Raw genomic sequence first — 20,775 nt, 5'->3', positions numbered from 1 at the left:
AATAGACCTGTTAGCCATACACCTACCAGGGAAGGACAATGTAGAAGCAGACTGGCTCAGCATACAGCCATCCCACGAGTGGGAGCTCAATACGCAGGAAACACAAAAGCTATTCAAAAGTTGGGGAACAACGTCAATAGACCTATTTGCAACACACCTGAATGCAAAATGTCAAAGCTTCGCGTCCAGGCAACCAGGGGATGGATCCCTGTGGATTGCCCTATGGATAAGTTGGTCGACAACATTTGCCTACGCTTTTCCCCCCCGATACCACTGATACAGAGTACTCAACAAGTGCAGAGCCAGCAGCATGACTCTGATACTGGTGGCACTACAGCGGGCCAGGCAGACCTGGCACTCACAGATAATGGAAATGGCACAAGGTGCCCCCCACAAATTCGGGAAAAGAAAGGACCTACTCCCCATTCAAAACGGAGAAGTATAACACCCAGAGCCGGAGAGCTTCAGCCTGGCGGCATGGCTCCTGAAGACTTGGAGTTCGCGCACCGGAGGTTACCTTAAAGCACTGTGAGGGTACTACGAGAGGCAAGGAGACCTAGCACACAAAGTGGCTATGTGGTGATGTGGAAAAGGCTCACACAATGGTGCAGCAAGAAGAAGCTACACAAAAAGATGACAAGTGAATCAACGGTGCTAAGGTATCTCACGCACCTGCTGAAGGAAGGACTAAGCTCATCCTCGCTGAGAGTACACCTGGCAGCAATAGTGGCCTACACAAGAGATGAAACGGAAGAGTTTCTTTACATCACAGATAGTAAAGAGATTCCTGGAAGGGGCGAAAAGAATCGCACCTTCAAAGAGGATGCCGCCACAGGCATGGAACCTTAATTTAGTCCTAACAGAACTCATGAAAGCGCCTTTTGAACCCATCCATAAGGCCTCTCTACAAATGCTAACAATGAAGACAGCTTTTTTGGTGGCAATCACCTCACTACGCAGGGTGAGCGACTACAGGCGCGAACACTACAAGAACCCTACATCCAGATACACAATGATAGGGTGGTGATGAGAACGGACCCACACTTTATGCCTAAGGTGGTGTCAAGGTTCCACATCAACCAGACAGTGCAAATACCAAGTTTCTTTCAGAAACCGACCACAAGTGCAAAGAGGGCGCTGCACACTCTGAACGCTAGAAGGGCAGTAATGCACTACATAGAAAGAAGCAAGGAACTCAGAAAGACAAAGCAGTTCTTTGTGTCCTTCGCAAGCAGTTTTCTGGGTAGACCAGTAACAAAGGGACACATCGCACAATAGATCGCACAGACAATACAATTCTGCCACAGATAAACAGACCAAGAACTAGCGGAGGGGGCACTGGCCCCGTCTACTAGGAAAAAGGGAGCAACAATAGCCTTCCTGGCTAACACACCCATTCAGCTAACACACCCATTCAAGAAATGTACCTGGCGGCAACATGGGCTTCAGTGCACACGTTCACTAAGCACTACTGTGTGGATATACAAATGAACAAGAAAGCACAAGTAGGACAGAAAGTGCTTCAACATATATTCAACAACCAACACTTATCTTCCACCCAGCCGCCACAAACATAACAAACCGCTAAAAAGTCTATGCCCAGTATAGTGAATCCAGAAAGATTCACGCTGCAAAACGAATAGTTTCTTACCTGTCGGTGTAGTTTTGCAGCTTGAAGATCTTTCTGGATTCACTAGCGAACCCACCCACCTCTGCCAGAAAGATGAGGCTGGAGAAGCAGGTGGAAAAACAAGGACAATACTGAAAACAGACACCTTGAAGGACTAAGCCGGTAAAACACTTACTTGAACATTGCCAAGGATTCGCAAACAGAGCACAAAACGAGAAAAAAAGAATCCGAAGATGGTGCTCAAAGGTGGGAGCTTCCGCAGGAAGCGTGCCGACGTCACGAGAAGGACACCAAAAGGTGGGACGTCGACGCCCACCTGGGCTACGAGAAAGAAAAAAAAAAAAAAGAAAAGACTATGATTGAAAGATCTTCAAGCTGCAAAAGTACACGACCGGTAAGAAACAATTTGTATTCTTTTGCAAAGAATCTGCCCAAGATTTCTCTAATGATCTAATCCGCTCCGTACCTTAGTTTAGAATGGGGAAGGTCATTCTCTGGACTTGATTTCCCAACAACCCGCAAGGGTAGCTTGGAAAAGATGGAGCTGGATTTCTCGGCAGGAGAAAAGACCGCATCTCTCTGTGCGTCTGCTGGAGGTCGGCTTCCTTCGGCACTTGCTGTAGCAGGGCGCGTCGGACAAGTAGATAGTCGAACTGCTCCAAACCACTGTGTGTTTGCTTGGGCGAGTGTGGGCATATTTATACCGCGATGGTGCCGAGTTTGACGTACATTTGGACATAATAACGTCATCAAAGAGTCTCAGTTCTTTGAAAACTCCATGAGATCTTGGACAAATCAATATTCAAGCAAGGGGAAGTCCCTAGTTGCTGTAGCTGAGTTTTCCAAGAAATCGTTGTGGATTTTCATAACTAGTGGAAGTAGCGCTGCCGTATTTAAACTGAATTTTGGTTATGATTTCTATGCCTATATAAGGATATATTGATTTATACCTATATAAGGGCATGAATCGGGAAACTTACAATAGGGTCCTAAAATAATACATAACCACCTTACCCCAACAAATGCCTATGCCACTCAGAACCCAATGCATACCACACACTCCAATGTGTATAGAATATGCAGCCATATGTCATAGCTGCACATGAATTCAACATTTACCACATTGCTGCGGCGGTAATTTTTCTGCTGTGCGGCTTTTTTCCAAAAGCCGCCTTACATGACGAGCTCAGCTAGTCATCCGCACACGACCACCGTGGCTGATGACGAGCTGAGCTCGTCATCCGCAGCGAAGGGGTTAAAGAATACACACTTGAGAAGCTTTTTGACATCTATCCATGTGCATAACTATTCTACATACACACCTGCCTAAGACGTCACAGGCACTTTGAGGAACTGAATACAGACTAGTAAAAGGTGAAGCAACAATACAGTTACATAAGGACAACATTAAATTTGTAGAAACTAGCCAATGTGTTGCAGAAAAATGTTGCATTAAAAAAAAAAATACAAGTATATAATGTAAAGATATTCAAACCGTGGCAATGCAATATCAATGTAACCTCAATTGTGAGTGTTTAGGAAAATAAAACATTACAATAAACGATATGAAAAGACACACATCACTTACATAGAAATCCAGAAGAATGTAAAACAGACAGTTCCCAGGATAAAAATATCACACTAAAATGTAAAATGCTAAGTACTAATATATTATATAGAATGGAAGGATATCATGCCTGGTTTCAAGGATAATAGCCAAAGTTATAGAACACTTAAAGCGTTACTTCATTGCCTGTAAGCACTTTCAGAAAGAGATCAGGGGTGTGAGCGCGTTAAAGTTACTCTAAATTTTGATGTTGGCTGATGGGGTTACATTTAGACAGATATTGCTTTTAACACGTTTGGTATAGGTAATGAGCCACCATAAATCATTGTCAGTGCCTTGTTTTGTTGTGCAAGTCATTTACAGCCTGTTGGAGGAAGTAAGAGTGCTTCTTCTGGTTCTGGCATTAGGGATCTTTTGTTTGGGCATTTACTACTTGTCTGCTGGTCCTGGAGTAGCTGGGCTACAATGTTATGGAGCTTCCCATGTGGAGACTTGGCTGCCTGAAAAGTTGGGTACTGTGGTCTGTCCTGAATAAGCTGGGTCATTGTGAATGCGCTGGGAGAGGTTGGGCCCATTACTGAGAAGTCAGTCTCCTCTTTACTTTTAGTGAGTTCTGAAAATATATGTGTTATGTACATCGCTCATGATGAGACAATGCTGAAATCCGAAAAGGAAAATACAGCCATTAATGAGTCACTGGCTACTAGCTCCCATGAGGGAGACTTACTCTTCCACAGAGAAGAGCAGCCTTGTAATCCGGCCCACGATCCCACCCCCTGAGATGTTAAATATTTTCTCACTAACGCCATGTGTGCATCAGATTGACCCACTCTGTCTTTTGAGGCTCTGCATGATATGTTCTCCAGGGTAGCACAATACTGTGCGGCATACATGTATGGACTCAGCTTCAAACCAGCTAGGGCTTAGAGTTCTACCTTCTGTAGAAATATGACAGCATGGATTAGCCTGAGAACCTTCATCTTCTGACACTCCAATTGCTATTTAACCACTCTTTGAGCGTCTTTGTCCCTCACTCACCACACTAGCACCAACAGGGCAATTAATGTTGTTGACCGTTTTAGACAGTTTTTTTCTTTCTGAATACTGCTTGGATTTTAAGTTGACCCCTGTATGATGATGTGCTTCTTCCAATTTTCTTATTTGTAACCAACAAGATTAGGCCTGGTCTGTTCGCGTTTCTTCTTATAAGATTGGCCCTAGTGGTCCAAGTGTGCTATGTGTTGTTGCCGTGTGAGTGGCGATAATTTGCTGCACAGCTAAACACTTGTAGCGCGACTTATTGGCTATGCCAATACTTGTTGTGCCTTGCATACACATGGGACAATAAAATTCACAGTCCTTTTTGACCGTAAGTAGGTGTCAAATGATTGAGACTCTAATTACTCCTCTTCTATTATTTTTAAATATGTCAGAAGGGTTCTGGTAGATTTTCTTTTTTTTATGGTTTGGATTATGAACTCTTAGGTCAATGAGTGTCTGTTGAACACTGTGGTGTTCTATCTCCAGGGCCTAATTGTCTCCTCTTCTACAGATAGAAAACATCCAGCTCATGAAGGTACCAGAAACTGGGATCTCTAAGGGCTTTGGCTTCATTACAGTGAGTACTTGAATCTTTTACCTATTTTATTGCCTTTCATATTTAACTGGTCAACTCTCAGAAGTGTGGTGGTAAGTCTGCCAGTTTGGTCCTAGGTCCTGTGCTGCTTTTGTCTCAACACTATTGTACATCATTATAGCAACGTTCCTTCACTTTTATCCCTGCCTGCTTTTCTTGAAATCCTTTTAAAATCTGTATAAACATAGACCACTTTTTAAAAAACATTTTTATTCATCAATTTGCATATACATCGTAGGGCTCTGCACACCAGAGACATCTGCCGAATCAGACAATATGTAACCATGAAAGCAATCGACTTTTATGAGCAAAATCAATAATGCATAACAAGGACATACTAAATGATATAGAACCTCCCCCCAACTCCCTCCTTCGCCCCTTGAAAATGCACTGAGACCGCATAGTCCTGTCCACAGCCTAGACATATAATCAAATAATTCTAGCATGATAGCATGCACCCTCCTGCCCCCTCCTCCCTGTGCCTTTACAGAACAAGAAACTACCCCAATGAATGAATCTCCGCTACCGAACATAGACCACTTTTAAAGAAAACTCTGTAGTTTATCTCCAGCCTCAGGATGCTATCTCCCACAATGCAGCAGCAGTACACATCTGTAGGAAACTGGGCTTTTGTTGCAGTTTTCCACTGTAGGAAGCTGGCTCTGTATATACTATACCAAAGTGAGGTATAGTGCGCAGAGTCCAGTGGAACCCAAAGTTAGGCAGAGGTAAAGTTAGATATAACCTCACTCTCTATTTGTGGTAGTGTGGTAGAGCAGCAAAGGCACCCCAGCACCCGGCGCCCCACGGCCCCCTGTGTCCTCCTTTGGGGTACTCACCTCTTCTCCAAGATCCCAACTTACCTCTCAAAGTGGTGGTCGCACCTGAAGAATCTGTCGCCGAGTCTGTAGCCTTTGTTCCCTTTTCAACTTAACCATTGAATAACATTGAGCGCCCGACTGCTCAAAAGCACCCTGCACCCAGCCACCCAAGTGCCGCTGGAAGTGCAGCTACTGCCCTACTCTACTTCCTCACTTGCCCTGAGTAAGTGACCAGGAGCTCAGCTCCCTCAGCCGAGTGACCTGCTTGCTTGCAGCCATCCACCAAAGGTCCCCTATCCTCCACTGGACTGCATTGGGCCTCCTCTCTCTGCACCCGGCTGCCCCTGTGCCGCTGAGGGTGCAACTACTGTACCTTTCTGACCCTGGGAGACCCCTGAGTCTATGCCCAGAACCTTAACTTCACCAGTCGAGTGCTCACCTGGAAACCAATAACTCACTTTCCTTCCATAGGATAACATTGACTGGTTTGACTCGAAAAATCTTTAAAGAGTGAAGCTGTGAAACCCTAAAATATTCATCTAAAATCAGCCGAGTAACGAATTTCGAATTACTCACCTGGAATCAGGAGAGGAGCCAGTACTGTACCTTTCAGCCCAGTACTGAACCGCAAAAGTAATTATAACCGTACTTACCCATAACCTGAATTTTCTTCCATAGGAAACCATTGACTGTTTTTCTGTGAAATTTCTTCTGTCTACTTTTGCAATTCACAAATATTCCTTAAAAATAGCATCAACTACTAAAACGTAATTACTTACCTGTCTTAGGTAGAGACCCCAGTACTGAACCTAGGAGTCCAGTCCTGAATTACAAAAGTAACGAGAACCTACTTTACCTGTGACTTGAGTTTTCTTCCATTACATTGCTCGTTTTACACTGAAAATTTTCTAAGTGTCAACTTTTGAAATACCTTTATATTCTTTAAAAATCACTGCATTAACCAAAACGCTCTTACCAAACTGTTTTCAGCTTAGAGCCCAGACTGAATCTAGGATCCATTCCTGGAGTTATAAAGTAATCATCTGCATTTATGTAGAAAACCCATTGAGCTCAATGTTGAATTGTGTTTAGAATTGTGTTGCCTATTGCAACCACTGCACCTATTGTGCTTACAAAGTCTATTGCCTTTCTGCAAAATAACTACCTGAGATCACTCATATTGAAAAAAGAATATTTTGATACCTGTTGGTTTTAAAAATAAAACTATATCTTTTGATATAAAAACCATTGGCCTGGAGTTAAGTTCTTGAGTGTGTGAAACCTTTTGCTAACTGAGTGTTGACAGCAAATGCTTTACACTGTCCTCTGGTACTGCCTTACTGCTCGACCAAGCTACCACTTTGGAGAGTAAGGTCAGACCTGACTTTAACCTCTGTTATACCTCTGGGGTCTGTGGACTCTATACACACTGTACCGTACTTTGTTCCAGTATGTATAGAGCCACTTTCTCACAGCACCTGACGGCTCAAAAGCACCCTGCACCCAGCCGCCCGAGTGCCCCTAGCAGTGCTACCTTTGTCCTATCCAACTTCCCCATTTGCCCTGAGCAAGTGACCAGGAGCCCAGCTCCTACCGCCGCATGGCCTGCTAGCCAGCAGCCACCAACCGAAGGCCCCCTGCCTCTCATTTGATAACATTGGGCCAAACTACCTCTGCACCTGGCTGCCCCTGTGCCGCTGAGGGTGTACCAACTGTACCTACCTGACCCTAGGAGACCCCTGAGTCTATGCCCAGAACCTTAACTCTGCCAGTTGAGTACTTACCTAAAAGCCGATAACTCACTTTTCTTCCATAGGCTAACATTGACTGCTTTCACTTGATAATTCTTTTAAGTGTGAAGTTTTGGAACTTTAAAATATTCACCTAAAATCAGCCGAACAACGAATTCCGATTTACTCACCTGTTACCAGGAGAGACCTCAGTGCTGCACCTTTTAGCCCAGCACAAACCCTGAAACCGTACTTACCAGTAACCTGAATTTTCTTCCATAGGAAACAATTGACTGTTTTTTTCTGTGAAATTTCTTCTTTCGATTTTTGCAAACTACAAATATTCTTTAAAAATCCTACCAAAACATGAGTGCTTACCTGTTTTAGATAGAGTTCCCAGTGCTGAATCTAGGAGTCCAGATCCGGATTACAAAAGTAATGTGAACATACTTTGCCTGCAAATTTAATTTCCTTCCGTTGGATAACATTGGTAATTTCAACTGAAAAAGTTTCTAAGTGTCAACTTTTAAAATACAATGATATATTCCTTAAAAATCCCTACTGTAACTAACACGCTTTTGCTTAACTGTTTACAGCTATTGCATTCAACAAGTCTATTGCCTATTTGAAGAGTATTTAACTAGAGTAACTCATCCTGAGAAAGTATATTTTGATACCTTGTTGGTTCTAAAATAAAACTACTATATCTTTTGATACAAAACAATTGGCCTATAGTTCAGTTCTTGAGTGTGTGAGACCATTTGCTGACTGAGTGTGTACAACAAGTGCTTTACATTGTCCTCTGATACTGCCTTACTGCTCGACCAAGTTACCACTTTAGAGAGTAAGGTTATATCTAACTTTAGCCTCTGCCAAAACTCTCGGACTGGTGACTCTATACACACTGTACCTTACTTTGGTCCAGTATATATAGAGCCACTTTCCTACAAGGGTGGCTCTATAAGTGCTGCAGTTCTAAGAGGTCTTCCCTGGTCACAGTGCCCTGGGTACCTGTGGTGCCATTTACCAGGGGCTGACCTGTGGCCAGAGGTGCCAATTGGGTTAGTTCTGGGGAAAATACACTGGCCCTGCAAATCTGTGATTGACAGGGCCAGGACACATAAAGTCAAAAGTTCATCAATAGTCTGGCAAAAAGTGGGGGGCTTACAACAACAGAATTCTACTCTCACCCTCCCAACACACACACACACACACACACGCTTGTTGCTTGCTTTTTAGCTGCTAGATTCTGATTTTCGACTCTGGCAGTGCTCCTTCCTTAAAGCAAGGTATTGTCTGATTGTTCTACAATTGGCCAAGGACCCCTCTAAGTCCCTAGTAAATGGTACCCCAGGTACCCAGGGCAAGGGCTGCAGCATGTCTTATACTGCCCTAAGGGATCCATGCACAAATTCTACACAGACTGCCATTGTAGACTACATGACCTAGTGCAAACCATGTGTGAAAACATGACATACTCCTGTGTAGATTGCCAAAGACACTGCAATGGACTATATGTAAGTCACCCCTACAGCAGGCCTTGGAGCCCAAACACAGGGTGCACTACAACTGAAATCAGGAGCGCTTCATCGCGCTGAAAGACAAGATGGGTGGATTCGTTTTATAACAAAATGGGGTGAATCACAAGCTCGGATGCCCCTGAAGAAGGGAAGTACCTTCCCGAAATGCATCGGGCAATTTTTAATAAACGTCACAGCTTGTGGAACCCACTTCTGATTCCTGAGTTTTTTTGTGAGACACCTTTGTTTAAATATAATGAATTAAAAAGAAACATGGGAGTAAATGGTGAAAATATGTACGTTCGAGGCATGTGGGCTGCTGAATTCATATCTGTGCATAGATCGCCGCCTAGTGTTGGGTCCGGATGATTGCACATTGTTGTCCTGGAAGAGTCTTCGAAGTATCACGAGATAGGTGGCTCCTCCCCTGGACTACAGTGCGCATGGGCATCGGCTCCATCCCCAGATTGTTTTTTTCCGCCATTGGGTTCGGATGTGTGTCGGTTCCCTCTGTCGGAACCGATAGTTGTTAACTCACTTAACTCGAGACCAAAATGTCTTTAGGCTTGGCGCCGGTATCGTTTTCGTTCGGGTTTACTGTTTTCTCCAGCTCCGAACTCTCGCTGCCCTTCCGCGTGCTGTCGGCGCGGACGGGCCTACACGACGCTCCAGACATGGAACGGACTCCGTTTAAACGGTGCCCGGTTTGCAACGCGAAATACTCGCACCTCGACGTGCACCCAGTGGGCAACACTTGTCTGTCGCCGGACCACGACGAGGCCAGGTGCATGGCCTGCTCGAAGTTCCGGTGCAAGAAGACCCTCAAGATTCGTCGGGCTGCGAGACTCCAGGCCAAACTGTCTGCGCCCCCGCCGGACAACATCTTCGAGGAAGACGTCGAAGGCGACGATGTCCAGCAGGTTTCGGACTCTAGCCCTGCGTCCGAGGGGGAGGCCTACGACGCAGGGGACGAGGAGTTTGACGAAGCCGACGACGAGGTAGGGGACGACGATACGGCCATTGCCACCGTGGGGGATAGCTCTGAGGAGGAGCACCCCCGGACTGACTTAGGGGTCGACCCCCTTCCTGCGGCCCAGGTCGAGGGATCGCCTTCGGGCCTTACCCAAGACCATGTTATTAGTCCAGCAGCCCCGCCTACGAGCCCGGCCACGGACATTTTGGAGGTGCCACTCACATTTTCGAAAACGAAAGTGAAGCCTTCGGGTTCAACAGCTCCGGCTTCGAAACCGAAAGTGAAAGCCGTACAGAAGGCTCTGGAGGCGTCAAAACCTAAAAAATCCAAAATGGCCGACATGGACAGTCCCGCCAAGATGGCCGACCCGAAGGCATCAGGGTCGGTGTCGAAGGCAAAGTCGTCCGACGCGGCTGCGTCGGCGCCGAAGATGGTCGCGGTCGACGACCCGAAGAAGACTTCAAAGAAGCGTCAAGGCGATCCCAAAGCTCTGGCTTCCCCGGCCGTCGGAGCCAAGGACGGTACCGCGTCGACTCCGAAGACGGTGCCTCTCGCCGACGCCACTCCCAAATCAGGGAAATCAGGCGAAGCGGTCACTCCCTCTCCAGCCCTTTCGAAGAAGGTCCAGGAGTCCCTGCAACGGATTCGAAAGGCCGCGGAGCTTCCCGACCCTGAAGCCGGGGTGTCGAAGCCCACGTTGAAGCCGTCCAAGGCACAAGCGCCTATCCGCTTCACCCTACCGCCGAAGTCGACGCCGAAGGCCTTCGCTTCGAAGCAGATGGCTGGGGTGCCCTCGAAGGAGGCGTCGACGCCCAAAGCGTCTCCGGTGGTGCCTAAACCTCGGCTCCAACCACTCGCGGAGGAAGAACGTCGTGAAGTCATCATCGACGCCAATACTGGGAAACTGTCCCTCCTCAAGAGAAAAATCACCACGGAGCCGGTGCTGGAACACTTTCGCATTCCTCTAAAAAACAAAAGGGACTCTGCGGGTACTTCAGCGCCTCTGACGCCGGCGTCCCCAAGTGACCTGCCGCGTTCCCCAACTCGCTCTGCCGTGGGGGATGACGACGAGGAGGAGGTCGAGTACAACTATCCGGCGTACTCGGATCCGGAGGAGGAACATGAACCTTGGTCTGCCGGAGGCGACCCTGAGGACCCGCAGTCAGGTCAGGAACCGCATCTCTTTGCGGCAAAAACTTCGCCAACGGAGGACTCTGCTGCCTTCAACGCGCTAATCGAGAGAGCTGCAGCTAACCACGATGTTGAGCTGCACTCCGATCCTGTGGATGTGGACTTTTTATTTGACACTTTCTCTGTGGCCGAAAAGTCAATCAAAACTTTGCCAATGCTCAAGGGAGTGCTCAAGCACGCGCAGGAGGTATTCAAGGAGCCCACTCGGGCACGTGTCATCAATCCACGCATTGATAAAAAATATAAGGCAGCGCCCTCGGATCCAACATATATCAAGGGACACTTGCCACTAGACTCTTTGGTTGTTTCCAACGCTCGCAAGAGGGCGAACTCACAGACAACTGGTGACGCTCCTCCCCCAGACAAAGAGTCGAAAATATTTGAGGCCTCAGGGAAACGGATTGCTGCACAGGCAGCTAACATTTGGCGCATCTCAAACACGCAGGCCCTACTTGCACGCTACGATAGGGCTCATTATGACACCCTAGAAGCACTACTGCAGCACTTGCCTGACCAGTACAAGGAGGCAGGGGAGATGTTAATTCAAGAGGGAAAGCTCATCACAAACGCTTCCATAAAATGTGCGCTAGATGTGGCTGATACGGCATCCAGGGCAATCAACACTAGTGTGTTGCTCAGAAGGCATGCATGGCTTAGGATTTCAGGGTTTAAGCCTGATATACAAACAACCATCCTGAACCAGACGGTTAATCCTGACCATTTGTTTGGCCCTGAGGTGGATGCGACGCTGGAGAAAATGAAAAAAGATACAGACACTGCTAAGTCTATGGGGGCCCTTCAGTCTCAGCAGTTTCGGGGTGGTTCCTTTCGCCGCTCCAATACCAGAGGCACCTCAAGGGGTCAGGCATCGCAATCCACCCAGTACTACAAAGGCAATACCCAAACCTCATACACCAACAAGGGTAGAGGTGGCTACAGAGGCAACAACATCAAAGGCAGGGGACGTGGAAACAACAGCTCCAGGTCCACCGCCGCCAACAAGCAGTGACGCCTTGTCACTGCCCCCCGACCACACAACACCGGTCGGGGGGAGACTCCAGCAGTTCCTGCCCGCGTGGAAATCCATCACCACGGACAGGTGGGTCAAGTCTCTTATCCAGTACGGTTACTGTCTGGAACTTACCTCCACTCCACCGAACATACCTCCAAGAAGCCGTCCTATGTCCGGCGAGCACTTGCTCTTGTTGCAGCAGGAAGTTCAGGTCATGCTGCAAAAAGGCGCAATAGAGCTCGTCCCACTGCAGGAAAGGGGTACGGGAGTTTACTCTCTGTACTTTCTAATCCCCAAAAAGGACGGTTCCCTGCGGCCCATCCTGGACCTCAGGCCCCTCAACTGGTACATTCTCTCGGAGCATTTCCATATGCTCACGTTGCAGCAGGTACTCCCTCTGCTTCAACAGGGGGACTTCCTGGCTACTTTGGATCTAAAAGACGCATACTTTCATATCCCCCTGCATCCTTCCCACAGGAAGTATCTCAGGTTCACGATCCAAGACCAGCACTACCAGTTCAGGGTTCTGCCGTTCGGGGTCACCACAGCGCCAAGGGTCTTTACAAAGTGCCTGGCGACTGTGGCGGCGCATCTGCGACGCCAGAACGTCCACGTCTACCCTTACCTGGACGACTGGCTCATTCAAGCAAAAACAGAACAACAGTGCGCCGACCACGTGTCCCGCACCATTCATCTCCTGCACGATCTGGGATTCTCTCTGAACTACCCGAAATCCCATCTCCAGCCCGCCCATGTACGACAGTATCTGGGCGCGACAATAAACACTCTGGCAGCCACTGCGCAGCCAAATTCAGTGAGAATCGCCAGTATCCAGACGCTGATCCAACGATTCAGACCTCAACACTCGCTTCCAGCGAAGGTGTTCATGCAGTTGATAGGCATGATGGCCTCCTGCATCTCCATTGTCCCGCACGCGAGGCTACATATGCGTCCGCTTCAGGAGTGCCTGGCACGTCAGTGGACTCAGGCTCATGGGCAACTGACAGACCTAGTGTTGGTGAGCGGTCGGGCATACAACTCTCTGCATTGGTGGAATCCACAAAACCTTTGCAAGGGCCGACCATTCCAAGAGCCTGTGCCGCAGATCATCCTGACAATGGACGCTTCTCTCCAGGGATGGGGAGCGCATGTACTCCACTACACGGTGCAGGGATTATGGACACTACAGCAAAGGAGGATGCACATCAATGTGTTGGAACTGATGGCAATCTTCATGGCCTTAAAGGCATTCAAAGTACATCTGTGCAACAAGGTCGTGTTGATCCGGACGGACAACATGACAGCCATGTACTACATTCAAAAGCAGGGAGGCACACACTCTCCGCAGCTGTCTCATCTGGCTCAGAGCATGTGGAAGTGGGCCATTCAGAGGAACATCTTCCTCATGGCGGAGCATCTCCCGGGCAAGGACAACCAGATGGCGGACCTGCTCAGCAGGCACAGCCATCAAATGCACGAGTGGGATATACATCCATCTGTACTCCAACCGTACTTCCAAAGGTGGGGTCATCCAGAGATAGACCTGTTCGCCACAAAGGAGAACGCAAAATGCCAAAGCTTCGCCGCCAGGTTCCCACACCCGCAATCACAGGGCAAAGCGATGTGGATGAACTGGTCAGGCAGATTTGCGTACGCTTTTCCCCCAGCACCTCTGATACCGCTGGTGGCACGCAAGCTCAGGCAACACTCGATGACCCTCATCCTGGTTGCTCCAACGTGGGCTCGCCAACCGTGGTACACCACGTTTCTGGAACTCTCCGTGGTACCGCATCAGAGGCTTCATCTTACTCCCAGCCTTCTGACGCAGAGCCATGGCGACATTCAGCACCCAGATCCGCAACAGCTCAACCTGGCGATCTGGCTCCTGAAGTCCTAGAGTTTGGCTACCTCAATCTTCCTCCCGATTGCATGAACATCATTCGGGAGGCAAGAAAGCCCACTACTAGAGCTTGTTATGCGGCTAAATGGAAGAGGTTTGTCATTTACTGTGTTAACCACGATATTGACCCGCTAGATGCTTCCATTCAAAACATCATTGGTTACCTGTTCCACTTGTATCAATGCAATTTGGCGTACTCTTCCATCTGCATTCACCTGTCTGCTATGGCAGCATACCTCCAAAATAGGCAACACCTGTCACTTTTTAAGGTCCCTGCTATCAAGGCTTTTCTGGAAGGACTCAAGAGAGTCATTCCACCAAGGACCCCACCAGCTCCAGAATGGAACCTCAACGTGGTTCTTACAAGACTGATGGGTCCTCCCTTTGAGCCACTGCACTCTTGTGAGCTTCAGTTTCTGACTTGGAAGGTTGCTTTCTTAGTAGCAATTACATCGCTACGGAGGGTTAGCGAGTTGCAGGCGCTCACCATCCAGGAACCTTTCTTCCAAGTACATGCTAACAGGGTTGTGCTCCGCACTAACCCTAAATTCTTACCCAAGGTTGTGTCTCAATTCCATATGAACCAGACAATTGAGTTGCCGGTGTTTTTCCAAAACCCAGAGACGCTGGCGGAGCGGATGCTCCACACCCTTGACGTTAAAAGAGCCTTGATGTACTATGTAGACAGGACAAAAGATTTCCGCAAAACCAAGCAGCTTTTCGTTGCTTTTGCCTCACACCACAAGGGAAACGCTATCTCCAAAGCTGGGATCGCTAGGTGGATTGTGAAATGCATTCAGATCTGTTACGCTAAAGCTAAACGCACTCTCACTATCCCACCGAGAGCCCACTCCACCAGGAAGTTGGGGGCCTCCATGGCTTTCCTAGGTAACATTCCCTTAGAAGATATTTGTAGGGCAGCCACATGGTCTACCACACATACTTTCACTAAACATTACTGTGTAGACGTGCACTCCAAACAGCAGGCAGCTGTTGGTCAGGCTGTTCTCAAGACGCTTTTTCAGACTGCTGCAGCTGGCACGGGCGGCCGCCGCTAATGGAGGGACTGCTATGTATTCTATGCACAGATATGAATTCAGCAGCCCACATGCCTCGAACTGCAAATGCTACTTACCAGTATGCATCTGTTCTTGGCATGTAGGGCTGCTGACATTCATATCGCCCACCCTCCTCCCCGGCGCCTGTAGCAGCTGCAGTCTTCATGTATATATAAGCTCATAGCATGGTCATCACTCACATTCTTCACTCCATCTCTGCCAATGGCTAAAAACAATCTGGGGATGGAGCCGATGCCCATGCGCACTGTAGTCCAGGGGAGGAGCCACCTATCTCGTGATACTTCGAAGACTCTTCCAGGACAACAATGTGCAATCATCCGGACCCAACACTAGGCGGCGATCTATGCACAGATAAGAATGTCAGCAGCCCTACATGCCAAGAACAGATGCATACTGGTAAGTAGCATTTGCAGTTTAAACCAAGAGAAAAAGAAAAAGTAAAGAACTTTTATATAAGTAATTGGTCCATTGGATTTAATCCCAAGGTGAATAAAGGCAGCGCCGCCTGTTGGAATCTTACCGTTGATTCTTATTGTGAAAGTATGAAGCCACAGCGCTTATGAGACGAAGCGCTATGCAGGTCTGGCACGCCATCGTTAGCACAATTGATTAAAATCTGGATTACAACTCTGAGTACTTGGAGTGCATCTCTTTCCCTTGGACTATAGCACATGAGGTCATATCTGCATGAGTAGATATGCCCCCTGGAATGTCTAGCTCCATCGCTGAGTATTACAAGTGAGCAGGCAAATTTGGAGAATGCGATTATTATTATTTTTCTGATAAGGACATCATTCTGGAGTCCGCCTTCTTCTGAGGGTGTGCTTAGTGCTTTCAATCCGCTCACCCCTTTTCCGCTAACTGGCTCATTTGCTGTTCACTACGTAATTAATTAAAAAAGATTTTAAATTACTGCGTTGGTGGTAATTCTAAGCCGTCCTTCGAGTGCACACACATTTACAGAGGCTGTGTACTGGCAAATGCGTAGATGGAGCTGTGGTAACTGCTAATGATTTTATTCGGTAGCAGAACTCTGAAAGGCAACAGTCGGCCTGAAGATTGTAGTGGACCTGTTAATTTGTAATATTTGTATTTTGGTTTTTTAACAGCGTCAATCAATGTTGTTTCTTCTGACTTTTTTTTTACTTGAACTTTAAGATTATAGCTCACGATACCAGGGAGTGAGATTTCAGGGTTTTGAATCGACAATTCATAATGTCATACTTGCCAAGTATTCAAGTTGCTTATATGTGACATTGCATGGTCCACTCTTACATAAACACTGAACATACACGTAGGGGGTTCCCACTAGATCCCATTTCAGGCCTGGATCTGGGTTCCAGCTCACCCAGGCAAACATGCTGAATTTGTCCTGGTGTGATTTTGTGACACTGGGACAGAATTAAGAAAGGCCCTTTTAGAACTGCGAGCTGCCGGTAGCGACTGTGCTTTCTTATTTTCTCTTCCAGCCAAGCTAAAACAAAGCCCTTCTTTTGTTGGAGTACCATGTTGACTGGGAGCCACCTTACCGCTAGATACTAATGTAATGGAAGGAAACAAAGTCACACAGCAAATCATTTCACAATACTAGAGAGACACTGTAAGAAAGTGGCTCTGTATATACTGGACCCAAGTAAGGTACAGTGTGCAGAGTCCACAGTCCCCAGAGGTATGGCAGGGGCTAAAGTTCGATATAACCTTACTCTAAAGTGGTAGCTTGGTCGATCAGTAAGGAAGAATCAGAGGACAGTGTAAAGCATTTGTTGTACACAGTCAGCAAATGGTCACACACAACTCTAGGCCAATTGTTTTGTATATAAAAATATATAGTTTATTTTAGAACCACAGTAGGTATCATAAATTCTTTCTCAGAATGAGATGTTGCAATTGAATGCTTTCAAATAGCAGTTAACTTTTAAATGCAATAGGTACAGTTGTTGCAATATGCAACACAAATTTAAACAAATTATCATTGAGCTCAATGGAAGTTTTTAAGTAACTGCAATAGAATCACTTTATATATATTTTTCTTACTCCGAGCTGGATCCTAGATTCAAGCCTGGTCCTTTTCTTGTAAACAGTTGAAAGAAATTGTTTTTGTTATACCGGCGCTTTTTAGGTTTAAAGTATTTTATTGAAGCAGGGTAAGGAAGGAAACAACAAAAACAACATAAAACCACAGGTGCCCCTCAAAATTAGTGCGTATGGTACATTAGATACATAAAGGCAGTCCTTTCGACACGGTGGGCACAGTCGTGCTTGGATCTCACAGCTCGCGCACCTGTGGGTGAAAACAAAAGGGGGAAGCAAGGAAAAGGGAAAAAAGAAAAAAAAGGGGGGGGGAACAACCCTGCCCCTCCTCCCACCCAACCAACAACCCCCCAACCTCCACACCCCCTCCCCCACCCCCTGTACTGTGCCGTCAACCACTCGCTCTTCCCCTGTGGCAACCTATTGTCTACCCCCACTACCAGTTGCCAGCTTGGGCCGATCAAACAGGCGGGTCCGGCGGCGGTGTCAGCCGCAACAGTCTAAGATGCCTAGGGCAGGTGATTTCTTTGAATTCTGAGCATAACAAATTATGGAAGGGTGCCCACAGCTCCTCAAAAGCGTCTACGTCTCCCGCCACTACTAGGGATAGCTTCTCCATGCCAAGGACATGCCACAATCTGTGCAGCCAGCGACAACAGTGGGGAGCGTGGTGGAGCGCCAGTGTATGAGTATGTTCTGTACTGCTGACCCCAAAGCTATCGCTGTCTGTCTACCCCTTTTAGATCTGAGAGGGTACATCAATCCATTCGGCAAACCCAATAGGACATATGCAGGGAAGCGGGGTAGTTCTATTCCAAAGCATTTGTCAACCTCATTGAGGACCTCCTCCCAGTAAGGAGCCAGAAGGGGACAGTCCCACAATATATGAGTAAGCGTGCCAGTCTGACCACAGTTGCGCCAGCACGTCCCAGGTATTGAGCGGTCCATCTCATGTAATGTCTCAGGAGTGCGATACCAATAGGTTGTGATTTTGGTGAAGGTCTCTGTGAGCCCGGTGTGATAGGCAGAGTGGCGCGCTCGGTAGGAGATGTGGTCCCAGTCAGCATGGCTCAGCACTCGACCAAGCTCCCGTTCCCACCGCTCCCTACCCGGGTTGTAGATGTGAAAGGATGGGGGGGGGGGCTGCAGCATCTTATACAAGTCGGAGATGAGCTTGGCGTCCGACGAGCGAGTCACTAGCCAGCGCTCATACGCTGTGATCGTCCGGTCTGCCGTCGCGCGCACTTGAGGCTGTAGCGCCCAGTGACGTGCCTGCATATACCGCATGCGTTCCGTCTCGGGGAGGCCATAATCCCGACGCAAGTCCTGGAAGGGAACGACACCCTCTGGGCCATATAGATGATATAAAGTGCAACAACGGGCCGCCCGCCAGTGATCATAGGCTCCAGGCTCCATACCCGGGCCAAAGTGCGGGTTGCCAATCAGCGGCGTGAAGGGAGAGGGAAAGGTAGTGAGTTTGTGCTTGGTAGCCACAGAGTCCCACACATGAAGCGGGACCCGCGTCATAAAGGAGGCATAAAGGTTAGGGGGCCGATGGGCCTGTCTCAGGAAAGGCACCTCTTGTAGCGTTCTGCCTGCTACCGCCTGGTCCTGAAACAGCCAGTGTTTATCCGACTCCCACCGGCTCCACTCCACCAAATAGCGCAATTGGGCGGCCTGAAAATACTTCTGCAGGTCTGGTATCCCAAGTCCACCAGACTCCGGCGCCAGCGTAGCTATGGTCCGTTTAATCCTAGGCCTACGGCCTTGCCACACAAAACGTGAGATGGCCGATTGAGTCTCCGCGAGCCATCCTTTGGGAGGCTGTAGCGGGAGCGCCCTGAACAGGTACAGGACCTGTGGTAGAAGGGTCATCTTCACTGCGGCCACCCTGCCCAGCAGCGCCAACGTGCTCTTATCCCAGCGGGCCAATTCCTCCTTGATCTTTGCACTCAAAGCTGTGTAATTGCCCGTGACCATCGCGGGGAGTGAGGGTGCCAAAAGGATCCCCAGATACGGAATCCGGTCCCCAGACCAGCTCAAGGGGAAAAGCCTCTGCAGGTCAGCTCTGGTGGCGCTAGTCAGCGAGATATCAAGGGCCGCAGACTTCCCAAGGTTCACCTTGAAGCCCGCCACCGTGGCAAAGAGGTCCAGTTCTGCGATACATGCAGGCAGGGACCTCCGCGGATCTTCGAGTGTCAATATTACATCGTCCGCGTAGAGGCTGAGAGCATGGTGGAACTCTCCCATCCGGACCCCTATGATGTTGGGGTTCTGGCGGACCCTTTGAGCGAACGGCTCCATATAAAGAGCGAAGAGCAGAGGGGACAGTGGGCACCCCTGTCTTGTACCACGCTCTATTGGAAAGTGCCGAGAGCTGCCCCCATTCACCCGGACCACCGCGGATGGAAAGCGGTAGCAGTTGAAAATCAGGTGCCGGAACCTCTCGCCGACCCCAAACTTGCCCAGGACCTTCTCCAGATAAGGCCAGTGCACCCTGTCAAACGCCTTTTCCACGTCAATGGAGAGGAGCATGCGTTCCCCGGGAATCCTCGAGGCCTTCTCAAGGATATGAGTCACTCTCTTCGTGTTGTCCACAGTCTGCCTGCCTGGTACGAAGCCGGCCTGATCCGAGTCGACCATGCCCGGGAGATGAAGCGTCAGACGTGCCGCCAGAATGCTAGTGAAAACCTTCAGGTCTGTGTTCAATAGCGAGATTGGGCGGTAAGACCCGCAAGCAGTCAGATCCTTGCCCGGTTTCGGGATCACAGAGACCGTAGCCTGAAGAAATTCAGGGGGAATGGCACCCGGCTCCGAAAATGTGTTGAAAAGACGCGTCAACAGAGGTGCGAGCTCCTGACAGAAGGTCTTATGGAAAAGAGGGATGAAGCCATCAGGTCCTGGGGCCTTACCAGTCTTGAGCCGGGAGATTGCCGTGACCACCTCCTCAATCCGGATCTCCCGCTCCAGATATTGGGCCTGATCCGGCGTCAACGACGGAAGCGACACCGAATCTAGATAGTCCGTTTCCGCCCGGGCGGAGGGGGCCTCGCCAGCGTAGAGGTCAGCGTAGTAGTTGCGGAAAACTTCCGCGATCTGCCCGTCCTCCGTGACCGACCCTCCGGTAGGGGTAACTAACTCCTTCACCCGGTGCTGTTGGTGTTGCACCCTGAGCTTGTGCGCCAGGAGCCGGCCGCACCTGTCCCCACCGGTGTAATACTTGTGCTTTAGGAGAAGCACCGCGTACTCCGCGCGGTCTGTGTCAAGAGCGGACAGGAGTTTCCTGGCGGCCTTCAATTGCCTCCAGACTCGGGGGGCGCCCGTCCTGTGATGTACCTGTTCCAGCTCCCGCACCTGTCGAGTAAGCTCGTCCCTTTTGAGCTGGCGATCCTTGTTCTCCGCCGAGGAGATAGCGATAAATTCACCACGGAGCACAGCCTTCAGGGCAGCCCATTGCGTCGCGCGGGTGGTGTCGCCGTTGTCGTTTACACGCTGGAAGTCCGCTATGGCCGCGCAAATCTGTTGCACCGTCGATCGCCTGTGCAGCAACGTGTCCCGAAGACGCCAGACCCCCCTCGGGCGAGCCACTGGAGGTAGACGGAAGGTGCCCTCCACCGGCGCATGGTCGGAGAGAGAGAGGACCCCCATGTCGGCATTCGAGGCTAGTTCGAACATCGGACCCGTC

General features: G+C 48.8%; 1 protein-coding gene across 7 annotated transcripts in view; it reads left to right on the top strand.

Moving 5' to 3' along the window:
- Positions 1 to 20,775, top strand: part of RBM23 (RNA binding motif protein 23) — a 532,419-nt gene that overhangs the window by 364,264 nt on the left and 147,380 nt on the right. For all 7 annotated transcript variants that reach the window (XR_015296038.1, XR_015296037.1, XR_015296040.1 and 4 more), the window contains exon 10: positions 4,750 to 4,815. Coding sequence is in view for 3 of the 7 variants with exons in the window: in XM_086923661.1 (XP_086779787.1) it covers positions 4,750 to 4,815 (66 nt within the window). In the remaining 4 variants the exon portion in view is untranslated. The remainder of the gene's footprint in view (positions 1 to 4,749; positions 4,816 to 20,775) is intronic.

The sequence above is a fragment of the Lissotriton vulgaris genome, chromosome 5, assembly GCF_964263255.1.
Source record: "Lissotriton vulgaris chromosome 5, aLisVul1.2, whole genome shotgun sequence".
Classification (NCBI taxonomy): domain Eukaryota; kingdom Metazoa; phylum Chordata; class Amphibia; order Caudata; family Salamandridae; genus Lissotriton; species Lissotriton vulgaris.
This window is presented reverse-complemented; position numbering and strand designations above follow the sequence as displayed.